The following is a 19,369-nucleotide window of genomic DNA, read 5'->3' as shown; positions in this document are numbered from 1 at the left end:
TATTGGGTAACACCAGTTTACAATAGAAGTTAACTCTGTCCCGACCTGAGGGACATATTTGGATACCTACCTGTCTGGGTAATTTCCTGAATCAGCTGTGCCCACCCATTTTTGTAGATACTGCCTGAGATAGTCACAGAGGTATTAGGAGCTGCATATCCACCTGGAAAACCACAGGAGAGGATCTTACCATTTGCTTTTATTTATTCGCTTGTTTGCTTGTTTTATTCTTCCCAGGTCAACAAAGCAGCAGGACAAACAGAGATGAGATATACTTTTCCCTTACACAATGATTCAAACAACTCTTCCTGGCTGGTATGTCCTGGGTAATCCTAAGATTGCTTTCTTTTTCATTAGATGATGCTCGATCAGAAAGATGTGACTTTCTGTGTGCTCATCATGACGCCCCTCTTGATGGGGGCCAACCTGGCGCTCTCTGATCCTGGAGCAAGAGAAACTCTGGGTTTGCTCCCTTCAAGCTCTTTTCCAGGATGCCCAGACTGACTGCTCTGGCCTCCTTAAGAAGTCTGGCTCTCCCCACTACAGGGCTAATGGAGTAGCAAAGGGTTTGGGGATCTCTGGGGACCCAGCTTGCACGTAACAAGCCCTGCAAGGTCTGCTGCCCAGCAGTCACCCTCAGATGCTGTCCACTTCTGTCTTCTCTTAGGAAGACAAGCGTTGTTGGACAAAGGAACAGAGCTGACTAGGACTCAGTGATGCACACTTGGTAATAAATGCCTCTATTGTCACTGAAAAGCAGAGTGTGTACATAGCAACTTGGATTGTCCCCTGGGGCCAGAGAGAATAGATTTTCTTAGGCTGCATAAGAGCATCTCAAACGCTAACATCTAGGGCAAAGGATTCCCGAGTGCTGCAATGTCAACTTGTGCCATTTTCAAATGCACTGGCGAACTTGGATGTCACGCAAACAGGGGAAGGCCTGGTTTCCCTTCCTGGACAGACAGTGGTCAAGCACCATTTTCAGATTCTCAGACTGACTCACTGAATTCCCTCACTGCCACAAGCCTTTCTCTGCTGCTCTGCCCAAGGCATTTGGATAAATGAGAACAAAGGAAAGAAAACAGCCAGCCTTCCCTTTTAGGGCCAGCCAAGTCATGCAGGCGTGCTCTTGGATGCCTCCTAAATTACAGTCAAAACAACAGGGAGAGCCCACTACAGAGTTACTACTGGAGTGGGTTTTATTTGCACAGTGTGGAGTATGTCTCAAATGTCCAACAGGGTCACCCACGCTGCCGCCTTTTTCGTCCCCGAAGCTTCATGCGCCTGGCAGGTAAGCTGACAGGCTGTTTGCCAAATGTCTCCATAATTTCTCTTATCCTAGCCAGGTTGGTCTTGCTGAGTGTGAAGTCACACCGAGTAGCTCCCATGTCATAGCCAACCATGCAGTTCTTGGTGGAGGTGATAAAGCCTTCTGCCTTGGCTGTGACCACATATTCGCCAGGGTTCAGTAGGCGCCAATAATCTCCATCACTGGCTGGGAAAAGAAAGCAGAGAATGTCAAAACAGATCCTTTCTAGCACAAGTTGTCCCAACCTCACCCATCAGAGCTGGACCTAAGCTTCTATGATCAAGTGCTAACAGCACTCTGGAACCCAAGGTGTTTTTCTCTTTGGCTGCTGCTCTAATATTTCACCAGGAAGGGACTTAGGGCCTACACTCCCCGCAGTGTGTAAGCTCAGTTGGAGATGAGATCTCCAAAGTCTTTCCTATGTGACAATACAAGCCATTAATTATAAATGTGAACTCATAGAAATATGTCCTTGCCACAAAATGGCCTCTTGCAAAGCCATAGCTTCCTGGCTTCCCTCTGCAGAGCTATGAATATAGAAGAATCAATCATTTCTAAAAAGGAAGGGTTCCTGGCTTCTAAAAATTCAGAAACGGACTGCCCGGGAGAAGGCCCTGGTCCATGTGCACTTAACCCCAGCTCTCACTGTATAGCCATGGACAGAGAGCTACAGGAACAGGAACTCGAGGTAGGGCAGGGACTCATGAGTCAAGGAAAGAAAACTGGCAAGCTGCAGGAAGGGCTGAGGAGGAACCCTGATAGCCAGCTATACAACTAGTCACTTACCCAATGGGTCCCTTCCTTAGCTTCAAGTGGGTCAGAACAGCCTTAGTCAACAGACTCTAGGGCTTAACTAGTTCTCCATTAAGACAGACTAAGTTCATGTCTTCATGCAGGCACAATGCTGGCTTCCTGTCTACTCATTTCCTTTTAGCCACTCTACTCAGCTGGCCACACTCAAAGAAGGAATGCTGAGATGCAGTTGCAGGTGGACTACAGCTTGAGACATGAGCTCTACAAGATGTCATATCTTCACACAGAGACTACAGCAAGATCAGGGAGCAACTCCCATGCTCTGAGACACCATTGTTTAGAAGGAAAGTTGAGAGGTAAAGGGCACCTCCTGTTCAACATGACTCAAGGAACTCTGGGATGTAGAATTCCCAAGACTGTGGAGGGAATAGCTGTGAAGCATGCATTTCCACATACCCACATGTCTATGTGTATATCGAACCCAGATCTCATGCCAGACAAGGTCTACTACTGAGATGCACCCCATACCCTTAGTCCTATGATGACTCTCTTATTTGATAGAAAACCTTCATTCCCACTAAAGGAAAACACACAAGGCAATAGCTAGGGACCTCTGAGAAGCCCTCCCGCCATCTTCGTGTGTGTGTGTGTGTGTGTGTGTGTGTGTGTGTGTGTGTGTGTGTGTACACATGCATTGACAAATATTCAGATATGTGAAGGTGCTCATGGATAACGTGTGTGTTTGTACAGAGGCCAGAGGCTGAGCCTAGTGAGCAAAGCATCTTCCTTTATTGCTGTTCACTTTGTTGCTTTGTTTACTGAGCCACAGTTTCTTGCTGCAGATGGAACTCACCCATTTGCCTAGTTTTGCTAGCCAGCTTACCCCAGATATTCCCTGCCTCATTCCTGAGCATCAGGAGTATAGGAGACTCTGCTAAACTAGCCTCATACTTACATGGGTGCTGGGGACACAAACTCTGGTCCTCATGTTTGTATGGTGAGTGCTATATCCACCGGACTTCCTTTTGTTGACTCTGAATAGTTGCTTTGTGATTCTGTCCTCTCACTTTGACATGCCACCTTTGCTCTTTAAGCTTGTATTCACTCCTCAGTGAGGGGACTCCACCTTGCCTTTTAGGTTTGTCTCTGTATCTACCTTTCCTGGCCCTGGTTACCATCTGTAATATTTGTACCCTCCCTAACAGTTCACTGTAGGCCTCCTCCATCAGAAAGCATACTGAGTGGTCAGAGACATCCTTGTTGTTTGCAGGAGTAGTTCTTTGTTCACAATCAGTGCTCAATAAACCAAAGCTAAAAGGAAGAAGGAAATGATGGGGACCATGTTTGCTTCACAAAGTCAGAACAGGAGATATTGGTTCTGTGATCTAGAAGTTTCCATTTCTGAAACATAGATCTGCTTGGCTTTTCCCTCTGCCTGGCATGTTTCTCAGAAGACCATGGACAATGTTTTTCTACCTTATACATAGGGTTCTTCTTATTTCTTCTTCTTCCCTGATGACACTTATCCTAGAACCATGCACTAGAGGATATAGAAGGAGCACCACATTGAGTACTGTCCCACTGAACAACTGAGCCAGTGTCCTGAGATAAACACTCCATGTAGCCACCATGCAAGGTGAACACTGTAGATATTGCTTGTCACTTTTGGAATGAAAGGGACACCCCAAGCCCAGTGATTGCTCATTCATTAGCAGTTCAAATTGGTGTCTTCTAAGCAATGGACAGCATATGAAATTCTAACCCAAATGTTCTTTTAAAAATAGTCTTTCTAGCTCCTTCTTGGTGGGATTCTGTTAACACCTCTGTTTACATTATGCAAACTTGTACTGAAATGAAATTTGTCAGATCATAAAAGCCTCAGACAAAAATCAAGACAAATTTAGCACTTCTGGTGAGAGTGAAGGGTACTCGTAAAGAGCTGTGTGTGTGTGTGTGTGTGTGTGAGAGAGAGATGTGGGAGGCATCTGCCCAGAGCACATTCTGGGGATTATTTATAGGAGGAAGTGGAGGGTATGAGATGCATTTGCCATTAGTTCATCCAAACTGCCGGCTTGATTACAGGGCTTGAAAGTCAGACCCCATTAGGCAAAGCATTTTCATCTAGACTTATAGGGCCCCAGGGTCTTTTTACCTCCCACTGTGTAGAGTCCCAGTGTTTTCCTACATTGCCCACTAGGCACTAAATAGTGTGAGGAATGGTCAGGGCTCCTTTAAGAAGTACTATTTAAAACACAGATTCTACATAAAATGAATGGCCCCATCTTTCATTCATGCAGATCACTAGCATCCTGTTTGGTCTCTGGCAAAGTATAAGGGCTTGGTCCAGATGGGTGAATGAATGAATGAATACATGCATATTCATAAGAAGCTATGGGTACAAATTTCCATGCAACACTGAGTGAATCCTTACAGACGGTGGCTGTAACATCTAAGACAAGTGGTAGAAAGAGTCAGACACTCTGTAGTGAAGAAAAAAAAATCAATGCCACACAACAGTCCCTAGCTTCTCAGAGCTTCCATTGCAGCGGGAGTTTCAATAATTGCTCTAATCTGTCCCAGGAAAGGTGTGAGGAGAAGCCAAGAAGCCAGGCTGAAAAACCCCCTCAGGAAGTTGGAGAGAGGAGATGCCGACTCAGTTCTGCATAAGAAGTTTTTATATGACTACCCTGTGCTAATCGACTGTGCCACTGACCGCCAGTGAGTGAGTTTCTAAAATTCTATTCATGACTGGAGCCCAAGAATCATACTGCAAGGAGCAGGTTTTTCTTACTGAGACAGTTTATACACATGCATGAATACCTGTCCGGATGTCGTGGTTAACACCTTCCACAGAGATGATGGCATTTGAAATCCCTTTCCCTTGTAAATCTCTCACTATGCCTTTGATGCCTCGATGAACCTGCAGCAAACATGAGGCCCAGTGAGTCACCAGCCAGCTCTGGATACCAACAGCACAAGTAAGCAGGTGGGACAGGCAGCATCAGCTCAGCCCTCACCAAGAAAGTACTGTGTCTAGCTCAACATGTGCCTGGCTCTGTAAGGACTTGGTAGAATGTTTTGTGGCCCATGTCCAGAAAGTTTCTCATCGCAATTAAGAACTTCCAGGTGAAATCATGAGAGTCTGAGAGTTTCATTAAAATCCACCCACTAGGGCTGGGGGTGCAACGCAGAGACAGAATGTCCATCGAGTGTGGCCCTGGGTTCCCTCCCTAGAACTGGAAAATAAAGCAAACTTCCCTAGAAAACCGAATTTAAGTTTTTGTTAATTTCATTGTTATTTATTTTATCTGGAGACAATGTCTCATTATGTAGTACCAGCTGGCCTACAATTTGCTACAGAGACTCAGCTGGCCTTGAACTCAACATTCTTCTACTTTTGTCTCCTTGGTGCTGGGATTAAAGGCTTGGACACCAGTTTCAAATGTAACCTAATTTTATCATGCATGCTTATTTGGACCCTCCTATGTTCCATAGACTTAATAACATAGGTGTTAGAAACAAAGGAACCAGAGGCCATGAAAAGATAATCGCTTTGTATTGAGTCTATCTACTAACTAACCATGTCATATAACACACAGAAGCCAGACCTTGTACCTCAGTCCCCCTGTCTATAGGCTAATATAATAATTCATGATGGCTCAGCACCTTCTCAGTGATAGTCTGGACATGTCAACTATAGGGGCAGTTTTGGCAGACTCAGACAGTAGCTTTAAAATTGCCCAATTCCCACAAACAAGCCGTTCTCTCCCTTTCCTATGCAAAGGAAAATGAGCCTTTCCCATGAGGTTTCAGGCCTGGGGTAGTTGTACTAACAGCTTCCTGATAGGAAGAAACTGGCTCCTAGTCTCTGTATCAAGAGTCCTTCTGGAAACCCTTGCAGGGCAGACTTGGCGTAAGATCCAGGTGCCAACCACAGTCATCTTTCAGAGGTGCAGCCACTGCACCAGGGAGTTGGTGTGTCCGAGCATGGGTGACAAGTACCATCTGACTGTTATTTTCACACCCACAACCCATGTCTTAGCTAGTTCCTCTCCTCCCAGCCACATGTCCAACATACCTGTTCCATGAACACAATCAGAGATTCCCGGTTATTCTCCCATTCCTCAGGCAGTTCGCTCTCATGTGGGTATTTATCACAGCCCACATAGATGGACAGCTCAAAGCAGTTCGTATGGAGGTAGCTGAAATCATTTAGACCTGTGAAGCCAACCAGACATTTTAACTGATTTATGCTTCAAGTGGCAAGGGGAGTGGGCAAGACTGTTCAAGAACATTTAGAGCTCTTCAGCTGAACAGGGAAGCAGAAAAAAAATCTACTATAGATAAACAGAGGAAAACAAATGTGCCTGGAAAGCCATTGTTAGTAACCACAATGGATTAAGTGTTTAAATCACACTGTGTTTGGCAGCTGTATGGGTCTCAGATGAGAGCCTGAATTCAGTTCATTCAGATAGCTAACCTATGTCCTTCTCGGTCTCTTTCTTCACACGATTCTACTGGGCCTGGCCATAAGGTGTATCCTGCTGGTCACTACATTGTCCTCACAAACTCAGCCATAGCTCAACCTCACAAATAAGACAAGCGAGGTTGTGATCAGTGAAAATTTCGTCCAAGATTGTATTTCTTCAAGGGGCCATGGTCTAGGATGGAGCCTAGACCACGTGTGTGTTTGCTTTGCAGCTGCTTGGCTATCAAGCTCACTCAGTGAGTCCCAAAGCAATAGACTTAGATCCTCAAATGCAGATAGGAAGCAGCCACCCTGGAGTATGGCTGTCCCATGTGAGCTTCCTGGGGCTGCTGTTACAAATCACTGTGTCATGGTTTCCCATGTACTGAGAGGCTAGACATCCTCAGGTCTGTGTGCTCCCTGCAGAACCTTGTAGGAGCATGCTCCTTGCCAGCCTGACTTCTTCTGGCCTAGGCATTTTGCTTGACTCTGCTCAATCTTCTATATTTGCTTTTTCCTCTTTGGGTCCATTTATAGAGATGTCTCATTGATGTAACAAACACACATCCAGTAATAGAGAAGGAGCATCTCCAGGGCCCTTAATTACATCTTCAAAGACTGCCTTCCCAGTAAAGTAGCAATTACAGGTGCAAAGAAGTTATAAAAGTGACATGGTGTTTGAGGGTTCTTTCTCAAGTCATTACATATCCAGTATTTGTTAAATGAGTAAATTACTCTCATGAGTATCACATGAGACTTGGGGTGGGCAGGGTGCCGGAGATTGGACCCAAGCCATTATCCATGTTCAGCACCGAATCCCTCTCTACTAATGAGCTTCCCCCTCACCATTTCCACCTCTGAACAGGATGTGCAGCAAGCTGTGCTCTATAACAGTAGGGCAAGCATCGTTTTGTGAAGGAAAAGATTCTCTAAGGACCTCTACCTGCTCCTTGGGGGGCAGAAGAAGATGCAGGCTTGAGACACGAGGCTCTGTGTAGACCGAGAAAAAGCGTATTCTCCAGGGACCCTCTTAAGAAGGGTGCCAGATTTTAGGGGTGTCGGCCTAATAGATGCAAACCAATGTTTATTTTGTAATTTGTGTGGCACAGTGTAATTTGCATAGTGCAAAAACAGAGAAAATATCTCCACTTGGATTATTTCCAAGACAAAATTATGTCCTTCCCGATATTCTCTTAAAGTGACTACAGGAACAAGTGTTTCTTTTTTGCTTTTTACTTTTCCAATAAAGGACCATATTTGAAAAGTATATGAGTTTATAGAAGTTAATCAAAATTAACTAGCACAGTAGAACAGAGAACAAGATAGGTTGGTGAAATTATAGAGTCTCTTAGTTTCCTTTGAAGTTGCTGTGATAAAATATTCCAACAAAAAGCAACTGAGAGGGCATGATCTGACTTAAATTCCCAGGTCACAATCCAACACATCAGAGCTTGAAGTGACTAGTCCGAAGCAAAGAGAAATAAATGTATTTGCATGCATATCTACTTGCTTGGATATGCTTAACTTAATTTCTTGACTTTTATTTAGTTCAAAGACATTCTACATAGAGAATGGTGCTGCCCACAGGGACCTGGGTCTTTCCAAATAAATTACCATCCATCCCCTTAACATGCCCACAGGCCAACCCAATTTAGACAAACCCTCACAGTAACTTGAGGCATTGCTCTTCTCCCAGGTGATTCTAAGTTGTGTCAAGTTTACAAAGCTGACATTAGATAGGCATTTCATGGTATGCGTGCCTGATAAAGGGAAAGACATTGGGGATGAAACCTTAGGCTGAATGTTCCTAATCAGCCAGACATGAATTACATTCACATACATTCTCTCTGTAATCCTAACGTATTCTAGAAGGAAACATCACCACCACATTTTAAGCCCAATTTTTCTAATAGAAAAATGTAGGGCTTCAAAGAAAAATTATCCAGGGTCATATATTATCTTAATGATAAAGCCAAAGTTGAACTATTAGACATAAAAGATTTTTCCTTTATTGCCTTAACAGTCCACTCACTGTCATGAAAAAAATAGTAATTTGTGTTTTGCTGGGACCTTAAACCCTTACAAATAACCTTAGACATGCTAGTCTCATCCCTTGAAAATCTTGGCATGTAAACCATGGGGTACTCTGGTTGCTGCCAAGTGATTTGAGGGTCTCTTGGTAAAACCTCTCCAGGCCCATGTGGTGGCTTTGAAATATGGCACTGGTGACACTGGGTAGCCAATGGACAGCAGATGTATGCAACTGTTTCCATCACATTGAGATCTCAGAACACAGCAACTCAGCCACATCACACCTGAGCCAGGATGTAGACTCACAGTCTCAGACCTCCCCCAGACCGGTGGTTCTAAGCAAAGAACCCTATCTTTGACAGCAATGTACCCTGCTACTTTCTCCTATCCACAGTCCTTTGAAATGTATCTAGGTGGCTATGGGCAAGACCTAACAAATTCTAGCTCTACCAGTTTCTTGATAGAGCAGAACCCTGGCCTTCTCCAGGGCCTCTCATTCATAAAAATGAGTAAGCCCCACCCACCTCTGAGAATGAAGTAAAAGTGTTAAAGGATAGCCTTTGGGGAGTGCTGAGGTCAATGCTCTGGAAGCCATTGCTGACCATCATACTGAGCATAAGAGTGGGTTTGATGGCCAATCTTTGTCAACTTTACTACATCTGGAATCATCTGAAACCCAAATGACCAGGCGTACCTGTGGGAGACTTTCTTGACTGGTTCATTTGAGGTAAGAAGATGCACCCTAAATCTGGTGACAGCCCACATAAAAGGGCATAGAAGAAGGAAGCTCCTGCTCTTTGCCTGTTTGCCTCACTTTTACTGGCAAGAGCATCTGTCCTGTCATTGAAGTATTCATTGAAGTATTAGAACCTGTGTCCTCAGGATTCCAACAGGGACTGAAGACCAGTAGCTTCCTGGGAATTCCCCAGGACTCTAGCACCAGATGGAGACTGAACAGCCACCAGATTCTTCACCTTTCTGTCAGGAGAAAGACCTACTCAGACTACAGCCTATAAGCCACACACACACACACACACACACACACACACACACACACACACACACGTATATTCCTGTAAGTTCCATCCTCTTAGAAAACCCTGACTAGTGGACAGAGGACATATATCAGAGAGGCCTAGGGTTAACTCTGGACTAGAATCTATGATTGTTAATATGTTAATATTGCCAACTTAACAGGACCTACAATCCTCCTAAGATACACACCCCTGTGTGTGATGGATTGCCTAGACTGTGTTAATTAATGTGAGAAAACCTAACTGTGGATTCCACCATGTCATCGGCTGAGTTACTGGACTGAGCAATAAGAAAAAAGGTAACTGAGTATCAATATCCATCTCTCTCTACTTCTGAACAATGGATATCCTATAACAAGTTGTCTCACATTCCTTCCACAATGGACTGCATCCTCAAATATGAGCCAGCATACCCCTATCACACACAGACACACACACACACACACACACACACACACACAAACACACACACACAAACACACACACACACACACACAAACACACACACACAAACACACACACACACACACGCAAGTGCACACACATGTTCACATACAGGAACACACACACACACATACATGCATGCATACATGCATGCACACAAGGATGTCCATACAGCTGTATACATTCACACATACCTGCTCACCCACACTCGAATGTGCATGCATTAAATTGCTTTTATCAGATATTTTGTCATGGCAACAGGAAAAGTAACTAATGCACCATTCATGGTCCTTGGGAATGTGCTATTTAGACTGGCAGATTGATCTAAGACATACTTCCAGCCACTGTGTGCCAGGAAGCCCCATTGACGGTGCCTTCCTCCTTCTGAAAATCTTCTGTGTGGCACACTCGCCTCCTGGCATCTGTCATGAGACGATGAGTGGAGGCATAAGAGTATGCCAGCCAGCGGAACACGTGATCGTCGGGTGTTGGGGTGTGCTCCTGGGTCTTCCACGGGGACCGCACCATGTCATAGGGGTATGCCACAACCAGCTCACCCCCCTGTAGGTTGCCTCCCAGCACAAATGGGATCTTCTCCATCCAGGCGATGACGGCTCTGGTCTCCATGGCCACCTGGGAGGATACAAAGTTAACAAGCAGAAAGACATTGCTTTGTTTCCTTGTCTTTCAAGAGGGGGAAATGTTTGAAAAATTAGAAATTTCAAACTGCGCCCTGGGGAAACTGGATTTTTTTAGAAGCAATAGATTAAAAGGGGGAAGTCCGGGGAAATGTCACGTTTTCATGGCAGGATATTCTAGTAAATTCTTCATTGGGGGTTAAAGTATCATTCTGTGAATCCAATGAACTCCTGGGTTGGAGTGTTTACTAACTACAGACAGCATGGGAAAGACACACAACCAGGAGCACCCCCAGACCCTAAACCTCAATCTGACCATGCTCTATATGACCAAGGCATTAGCAGATTTTTCCTGCAAAGGGCTAGATGCTGACTATTTGGTGGGCCAGGCAGGCTCTGTCACAGGTTTGTTCCTGTGGTAAAGAAACACCATGGACAAAGTGCAAATGTGTGCCAATCGAAGCCACAGGCAAGGAGGGCTGTGTGGGCTGAAGTCTGAGGACTTCAGTCTTAAAGTCACTCTCAGTTTCCAGAAAACAGAAGGATGTGACATTTCAGGAACACAGTCCCAGCTCGCAGAGGCAGTAGACCCAGCCACGCATGCACAACCAAGGGCAAGATGCGGAAGTGAGCAACACTGGGGAGAAGAGGAAGGAATGGAGGACGACCTGTTAGCGGAGACATAAAAATGTCTTGTTACACAAGAGAAAGGGACGGGCTGCATTTGAATCTAGATTTCAGCAAACAAGGGTGGGGGGGAAGTGGGATGAGAGAAATGGGAGGAGGGGTGCACTGATTGGTGTAAGAAATGAACTGGGATCTCTAGTCCTAACCCTAGCCTTGCAATTAAAGCAAAATGAAAAACAAAACAAAACAAAAAACCCCAAACAAGCAAACAACAACAACAACAAAACCTGATTTGGGGCCCAGGAGGACTCAGCAGATAAAACCGCTTGCCTCACCTCACAAGCCTGACTGAAGTTTAATTCTCAGAACCCACTTAAAAATCATGATGTGGCAGTCCACATCTGTAATCGGCCTTCAGGGAGACAGGCGGCAGAGACAAGAGACCTACTGAGAAGGAGCTCACTGGCCAGCTAGCCTGGGTATGCCACTATGATGGAAACAGAAGGAAAGATCCTGTCTGACCGAAGTATAAAGAGTGAACTGACTCCTGAAAGCTGTCTTCTGACCCCTCCCCCACAGGGCTGCCACGGCGTGTGTGCACCCATACTCACACACAGACACAGTGAACCTGGAAAAGAACATAATGACGGTTCTATCTGTGGACGTGAAGGATGGGCCCCATCATTTAGAGATGCCCATGAAAACATTAACAAAGTCACATGACGACAGGTCTGCTTTCGGAAGAAGCAGGAGTTGGCACACGTCACCGCTGACGTGTGTGCCTGTGAGCCCCCTCCAGCTTCCTTCCCTTTTATACACTTGACTTTTTAGGGGGTGGGGGAAGTTATTAAAGAGGGAAACTGATCATGTTAAATGACAAACTTAAAAGGTTGATGTGGTTTAATACAGACACGTGAATCGGATCAGATTATAACAAATGGCTGATATAGAAGGAAGGTAATTTCAGGCAGACAGCGTTGATACCAGCAGAGGAGCTCAGAGGGCCACTTACTGTACAGACAGAAACGCTGACTCGGAGCTGTGGTGGGTTAGCTGGGCTTCACTAACCTTGGTGCTGGCCTTGATGCGTGCCATAAGCCCTGGGTCAGGCTAATTATGGACCACAGCTCATGGCACAGAATCAATACTGGCCCATGCTGTGAAACCATAGTTCAACCCAAGACCCAAGTCTCAGTAGCAGTTGCTCTGCACACGTGTGACTTCACCCCCACCCCCAGCCCACTGCTTCGGATCAGAAAAGACTTCCTACCCTATGTGAGTGAGTGGCTCTCGTTCCCCCTGCCTTGTCTTTACTGTACATGAAGACACAGCAATCTTACTGCTTGCTTTTACTTGTCTTTCCATTTTTTTTTTTGACCCAGCTTAGGCTCCTAATCCTAATTCCTGATTTTGATGAATGCTATTGCACAGTCTTTCCCCCTTTATGATGAAGAGATGGTTTCTCTACATGTGATAAGAACACTAGGTAATCAGTCTTTTGCTGTAAGGAGCCGTGTGTTTTGAACTCTCTTGTACAGTGTTCTGGTACACACATCACCAAAAGTGAAATGGCCTCACGTTACCAGAACTCTGTCTTCCATATATCCTAAGTGACAATGTCTGCATCTAGCAGTTAGTGAAAGCTGATGTCATGGCGTATAACTGGCGTGGGTAAGGAGAATGATAGTAAAAATTCACACATTCCAGGGGTGACATTTGTTTGTTTGTTTACAAATCTGTAGGTATAGGAGTTCAATCAAATGACTCTACAAAGAATCTCCACAAAAACAGCTTGAAAGGGGGTAACGAGCCAGTACTGTTCTCTACTGTTGGAAAAGATAAGAAAGATGTATTTATTTTCTCTGTCTGTGCCACATCCTCTGCAGACACCAGCAGGCAACCTTTCACCCTCCTCTGACACACAAATTGGAATTGTTTTCACTCACTGTGGCGTTCTCAGACAGAAACCACTCAGGGATGGCAATGTAGTGGTTGGGAACTTTCCTTGGGGCATTCTGCCGGTCCTCCGCCTCCCAGAGCAGTGTGTTTAAATCCGGAAAGTTGTTGTTGATATCAATGCCATCATGGGTCCAACGTCCCAGGGACCAGCCTCCCAACTCAGAACCCTGGAGAAGATTCAGAAGGGAAAGAGCTCTCAGATCACACAAGAACCCAGATGTGTGATGCATCTGTGTCTGACAGCCATATGCATCTCCAAGTCTCTGAATGCCCTTGGCCCCAGAAAAGAGATCAGAGGAAAATACAGAAAAACCTGCTCTGAGCATCTGATAAACCACAGACAACACAGTCACCTCACTTCAAAGAGGGACACACAGAGGAACACTCATGCCAAACAGCCCATCCCAAAAGCCTTAGATCTCTTCACATACCTCTCCCTGTCTGTGACCATCTACTACATGACTGAACCCTCTGTAAAGGAAGAAGTCTGGAAGCAGAGCATTGGGGTCTCACTTCTGTCAATGCAGAACCAATGTGTTGCCCTTGCCTGGTCTGGATTTCTGGTTTTAGTGGTGTCTATGACAGTACCACTCTGAACATGCCCAATCTTACCTGGTTTTAGAGGTGAAGCACGGCTGGGCCTGGTTAGTACTTGGATGGAAGTTACTATTTTGACTACCCTGGGAGTCATTTGTGCCAGAACCAACAAACAAGACTAAGCCCTGTATTTTAAAAATTTATTTGACAGGAACCACCATTTAGATGGTGCTCTATGTTATTTCAAATATCTCGAAATATCACTATTGATCCACGACTTGATTAAGGCAATTATATATACATGTGACATATAAAAATTACATATGATAATTAGAAGTCAAAATATAAGCAATATCCCAAAATAATCAAAACAGTTATTACTAGGGAATGGGTGAGAATGTTACAGGTAATAACCAAAACCTCAAAAGCGTTCAGCCAACCTGAGGTGCTGTGCCATGGATATGTAATGCTGGCACTACTCACATGGACACTCGAGGCTGTGGACATACACTTCTCTCAGTGTCACTTTCAGTTTTAATTCCTGCTCTGTATCCCCCCCCCCCTCCAGAAACCTTACGATGCAAAGAAACAATCAGAAAAAAAGGCAAACAGCTCCTACAGGCAAAAGACTGTAGACACAGGTTGCCAGCTTCAATAAAGAGACACTCAGGAAGAAGGAAAAGTGGCTGGGGAGATGGCTCAGTTGATAAAGTGCTTGCTGAGCAAAAGCATGAATTTAGAGTCCCAGTACCCAGGTAAAAAGCTAAGTGTAACAGTATGTGCCTATAATCCCAGTACTGGGGAGGTAGAAGCAGGTTGGTCCCAAGGACACGTTGGCCTACTGGTTGAGCCAAGTCAGTGCATTTAAGTTTAGCAGAAAACCCTGTTTCAAAAGCAAAAGTAGAGAAGCTATTGAGAAAGACACCTAACATCATCTTCAAGACTTGCCCATGCACATATGCACACATGCACATGCATACACACACACATGCACACCTACACACATATGTCACAGACATCAAACACAAGAAGGGGGGCTCCTGTAGAGTTGGGGTATCATGCTTGTTTCAGGCAGGGGGCTAGGAAATACTCACTCCTTCATAGGCCTTCTCATAGCCGTCGGGATTGAGGGAGGGTAGAATGTGAATCCGTGTCTCCTCCACCAAGCGGACAATGCGTGTGTTCTGCGCCAGGTACTCCTTGCAGAGGAACTGCAGCAGCAGCAGCAGCAGCTCTCGGCCCAGAACCTCATTGCCGTGGGCTCCTGCGATGTAGTGGAACTCAGGCTCACCTTGATAGAGACAGACACACAGGCTCCTGCAGGCATCCACATGGGGCCTGGCGAGGTTTGGAAGGACACAAACAACCTTACAGCCATACCTTTTGCCTTTCAAACAAGCCTCCAAAATTATACTGGGATGATTATTTTATACCCAAATGCTCAACCAGGTAAGAAAAACTGTAGACAGCAAGCCTGAACTGGAGCCACAGGTAAGTGTTCTCAGCAGGCTGAGACCAAGTATCTCACCCGGTGCCTATGGTCAGAAGCTAGACACAGAGCACAGACATTGCTTTTCTCTTCAGTGGTGCGGTTGTTCTTTGTGAATTTCCTATTTATACTTTGCAAGGGTCCAGATATGAATAAATACATTTAAAAAAAAGTCTTAAAGGGAATCAGCATGGACAGTTTGATTAATGGTCTGAATATTTTCTGTTTCCACAAACTTAGTTTGCTTCCTGCTAAGAGGTGTTATGGGTGTGTGTGTGTGTGTGTGTGTGTGTGTGTGTGTGTGTGTGTTTGCAAAATTAGTACTGAGGTCAAGACCTTGGGGTAGTATGAAGAGGAGGGTGGGGCCTTTGGAAGATGAGGGATTAGTTTCCTAGTAGAATGGCTGGTGAGAATATAACCTTCCACTGCCTTGTATCATGCAAGGATTGAGCAGAAACCAGGCCCTTGGCAGATTCCAGATGTGCTGACATCTTGATCTTCAACTTCCCAGGGTCCAGAATTATAAGAAATAAATCCCCATGGTTTATAAACAACACCATCTTGACTATTTAGTTAGAGCCGCTTAAAAGACTCAGACTATCCCGATAGGCATGGCTGACCACACTCCTTTTTCTTCCCTTTGTCAAGCTTCTGTGTGGGAGGAAACAGTTTTATCCACAGATAAGGCCTTTATTCCTGAAAGAAACTCCTGAGATGAACTCCCGAAGCAGAGACATGGAGGAACAATAAAGTCAAACAAGTCAGATATATCTTTGCACCTAACTTTCAGTGGATTTTGAGAGCTTGGCCAATTTTACCAACAAGAAAACCAGAGCTCACCCATCCTGTAGGGTCTTGGGGTAGTGATGTCTGAAGAGAAAACAACCAAAGGAAGGTAGCTTTTAAAGACAATACAGACATTGCTCAAGAATGAGAGAGTCCCTGCAATTTGAGCTATTCATGAGTCGCAGAGTCCTGAATGTTCTCCCTGAAGAGGAATCTGTCATATATCCAGCCATTTTCTCCTTTGTCTTGTTATTGGCCTCAGAAGCAGAGAGCACAGTTGAATGTGGTGGTCCCTGTGCAGCAAAGGAGGATTCTAGCTCAGAGAATTCCACGGTTCTTAAATCTGAGAGGCATAGAACTAAAATCCACTTGTTTGTGTGAAAATGGTTGTGGGATGGGTGGCTTGAATTGGGGGTGGGGATATGGGCTATGGATATTGGGTGTGGGGATATGGGGTATGGGGATATGGGGGTGGGGATATGGGGGTGGGGATATGGAGGTTGGGGATATGGGGTGTAGGAATATGGGGTATGGGAATGTGGGGGTAGGGATATGGGGGGTGGAGATATGATGTGTGGGGGAAATGCCTTCAAGTTAGGTAAGGAGCTATTGAATATGGGATATCATTGTCTTGGTAGAGGAGCTGACATAGTTATTAGCAGCTGTTATCCAGAGATAAACCTAGAGTCATCTGGGAAGAAGGAACCTCAGCTGAAGAAATGCCCACCTCAAAATGGCCTGTGACTATGTCTGAGAGGTTATTTTCTTAATTGCTAATTGCTATAGAGGACTCATCCCACTGAGTGTACCACCCCTAGGCAGGCGGGGCTGGACTGTGTTAAAAAGACAACCGAGGAATGCAATAAGCAGAATCCTTCCATGATTTCAGCTTCAGTTCCTGCCTCCGACTCCTGCATGAACTCCTTCCCTGCTCTCCCTGGAGGGTGAACTTATTACCTGTAAGCTGAAATGGATTTCCTCCCAAGCTGCTTTGGTTATGGTGCTTGTTAACAGCAATGGCAAACAAACTAAGACAAAACTCTTTCTTACCAACTTCATGTTCCCCGGGATGGTCAGAAATCTCTACCGCATACAACTTCAGGCCCTGGTGGCTTTTGCCAATGTTGTAGATCCTGGTAATATTGGGGCACATTTCACTTACAACCTTCATCAACTAAAACACAAGGCAAATGACAGATTTTGAGTCATGACGACTGTACACTAAGAAAGCAGTGCTCCCCAAAAGGAAGCTATCTCAACAACCTCCCACCCCGGAAGTCCCCTCCTCCCCACAGCCCCACTGCTATACTTGTCCAGAATACCTTCCCTGGTGCCACCTTTCCCAGGATAACACCCACCTTTCCAGCCAGAACATATTCTTTGGCCATCAGCTCTAAGGAGAAGCTCTTGGCCATTGCCTGTCCTGGTCCTGTATTCCTAGCATGCTTGATTATTACAGCTACAGTCTCTTGCTGCAAACTGAATGTCTGTGTCCCTCAGCTGAAATTTAATCGAGGCAAGAGAATTAAAGGGGAAGTGCTGAGTCCACCAAGATGTCTCAGTAGGTGAATACCCTGACCTGAGTTCCATCCCAGAGATACACATACTGGAAGGAGAAAACCAACTCTCACAAGGTGTCCTGTGACTGCAGGAAGTGCACAGATGTGTGCATGTGCTCAGATCCTAACACACCTTAAAAGTAAATGCAATACAATTCTTTTATATGAAGAAATGAAGCATTAGATGTTCCTTATATCACATGGTGCAGACTTTGTAAACAGGATGAGAGCCCTTCAAAAGAGACAGAGGACTCTCAATATGTATGGAGAGGTCACATACACATATGCCCTCCCTCAGAAGGCACTCTATTTGCCATCACGTTGAGCCGAAGTTTTTAGCCTCTAGAACTACAAACAAGGCATTTCTATTGGCTACTAGCAAAGTTACTTGACATTTCCGCTCCAACAGTTTCAACAGAGTAAGGCAGCATCTGGGTTGAGATCTTCACCTCTCTCAGATGTGAAATGTGGTTATTGCTTCCCTGGTTTTGGTCATCAGTTCCTTGGCTACAGTTTATACCTTCCTAGCTGTGGCCATGTCTGACTGACTGACTTTCTTTCTTTCTTCCTTCCTTCCTTCCTTCTTCCTTCCTCCCACTCCCCCTCTCCCCCTCCCTCCCTCCCTCTCCCCTCCCCCCTCTCTTTTGGATATATTTTATTTACATTTCAAGTGTTATCACTGTTGCCAGTTTCCCCTCCATAAACCCCCTATCCCATCTCCCCTCCCCCTACTTCTATGAGGTGCTCCCCAACCCATGCACCCCTTCCCATCTCCCCACCCTGACATTCCCCTGCACTTGGGCATTGAGCCTTGGCAGAACCAAGGGCTTCTTCTCCCCCTGATGGCCAGCTTCTCACTGTAGTTTCCATCTTTCCGAAGCAGTCTCCTTGAAGATCAAATTGCACAATAATGAATTCTTTGATAGTGTGTCTTCATAATCACTGTACACCGAAGAAGGTGTTTCTTCCCTTCTGGAGCTAGTGATGCAGCAGAGAGAGGCAAGGGATGATCCAGTTCATAAATGCTAAGTAAGGACCGCATGTGCTGGCCATGGACACAGACCTCATGGGGCCAAATGATGAGCAAAGCAGGCTGCAGTGGGGAGCGAACCCACACCCCGAAGTCTGGATTTTAACTGACAGCTTTGGTTTGTAGAATGATGTGGGCTATCAGGGAAGGCAGTAGGAGAATATGCTTTGGGAGCAGAGGACAAGAGACATACTCCCACAGATTGCCTTACCTCACACCCCTGACTGGTGCCTATGAGCACGGATTTGCTAGGTGAACTGTGTTTTGCAATTACCAGGCATCAAACCCTAAATTAAAGAACGCTGTTTCCTCTATACATTGACTGAGGATCTCACTCCCCACCAGGCACCATACAGAGAATAAAGACTGGAGAGTATCAAGGACCATTTCAGAGCCAAATGTTGGGAGCAGAAGAGATACCAGGCACAGGCAGAGCAGAGGAGAACATCCTGGCAAGGGTGGTGGGCAGGCAGTACCCGTTAGAAGGCTACTGCCACTCCAAAATAGAAGTTTGAGCTGCATGTGCCCTTTTCTCCTTCTGCAGCATGAAAGATGGCCACAGTACACTTGCCTCGAATCCCGACCGGTCCTAATTGGCAAGTAGTATATCACTGTCTTGGGTTTAGACCAAAGATTAGTCATTCAGGGAAAAGGCCTAGGTAGTTCATTGCTAACCTGGCAACAAATATAAGCCTCAAGCACAGG

General features: G+C 45.4%; 1 protein-coding gene across 2 annotated transcripts in view; it reads right to left on the bottom strand.

Moving 5' to 3' along the window:
* Nucleotides 1-265: 265 nt before the first annotated feature.
* The window catches only part of CPXM2 (carboxypeptidase X, M14 family member 2), a gene marked incomplete at its 5' end in the record, with an annotated part of 109,555 nt that continues 90,451 nt past the window's right edge, over nt 266-19,369 (bottom strand). The window contains 7 exons of one of the 2 annotated variants that reach the window (XM_080913298.1): nt 266-1,495; nt 4,883-4,982; nt 6,141-6,280; nt 10,375-10,672; nt 13,251-13,430; nt 14,895-15,091; nt 17,126-17,249. In XM_080913298.1, coding sequence (XP_080769424.1) covers nt 1,242-1,495; nt 4,883-4,982; nt 6,141-6,280; nt 10,375-10,672; nt 13,251-13,430; nt 14,895-15,091; nt 17,126-17,249 — 1,293 coding nt within the window. In that variant the 3' untranslated portion in view covers nt 266-1,241. The remainder of the gene's footprint in view (nt 1,496-4,882; nt 4,983-6,140; nt 6,281-10,374; nt 10,673-13,250; nt 13,431-14,894; nt 15,092-17,125; nt 17,250-19,369) is intronic. The other variant, XM_080913299.1, reaches the window with a different exon arrangement.

This window comes from Micromys minutus (assembly GCF_963924665.1).
Source record: "Micromys minutus genome assembly, chromosome: 2".
Lineage (NCBI taxonomy): Eukaryota > Metazoa > Chordata > Mammalia > Rodentia > Muridae > Micromys > Micromys minutus.
Note: the sequence above shows the minus strand (reverse complement) of the source record. Positions and strands in the feature narration are given on the sequence as shown.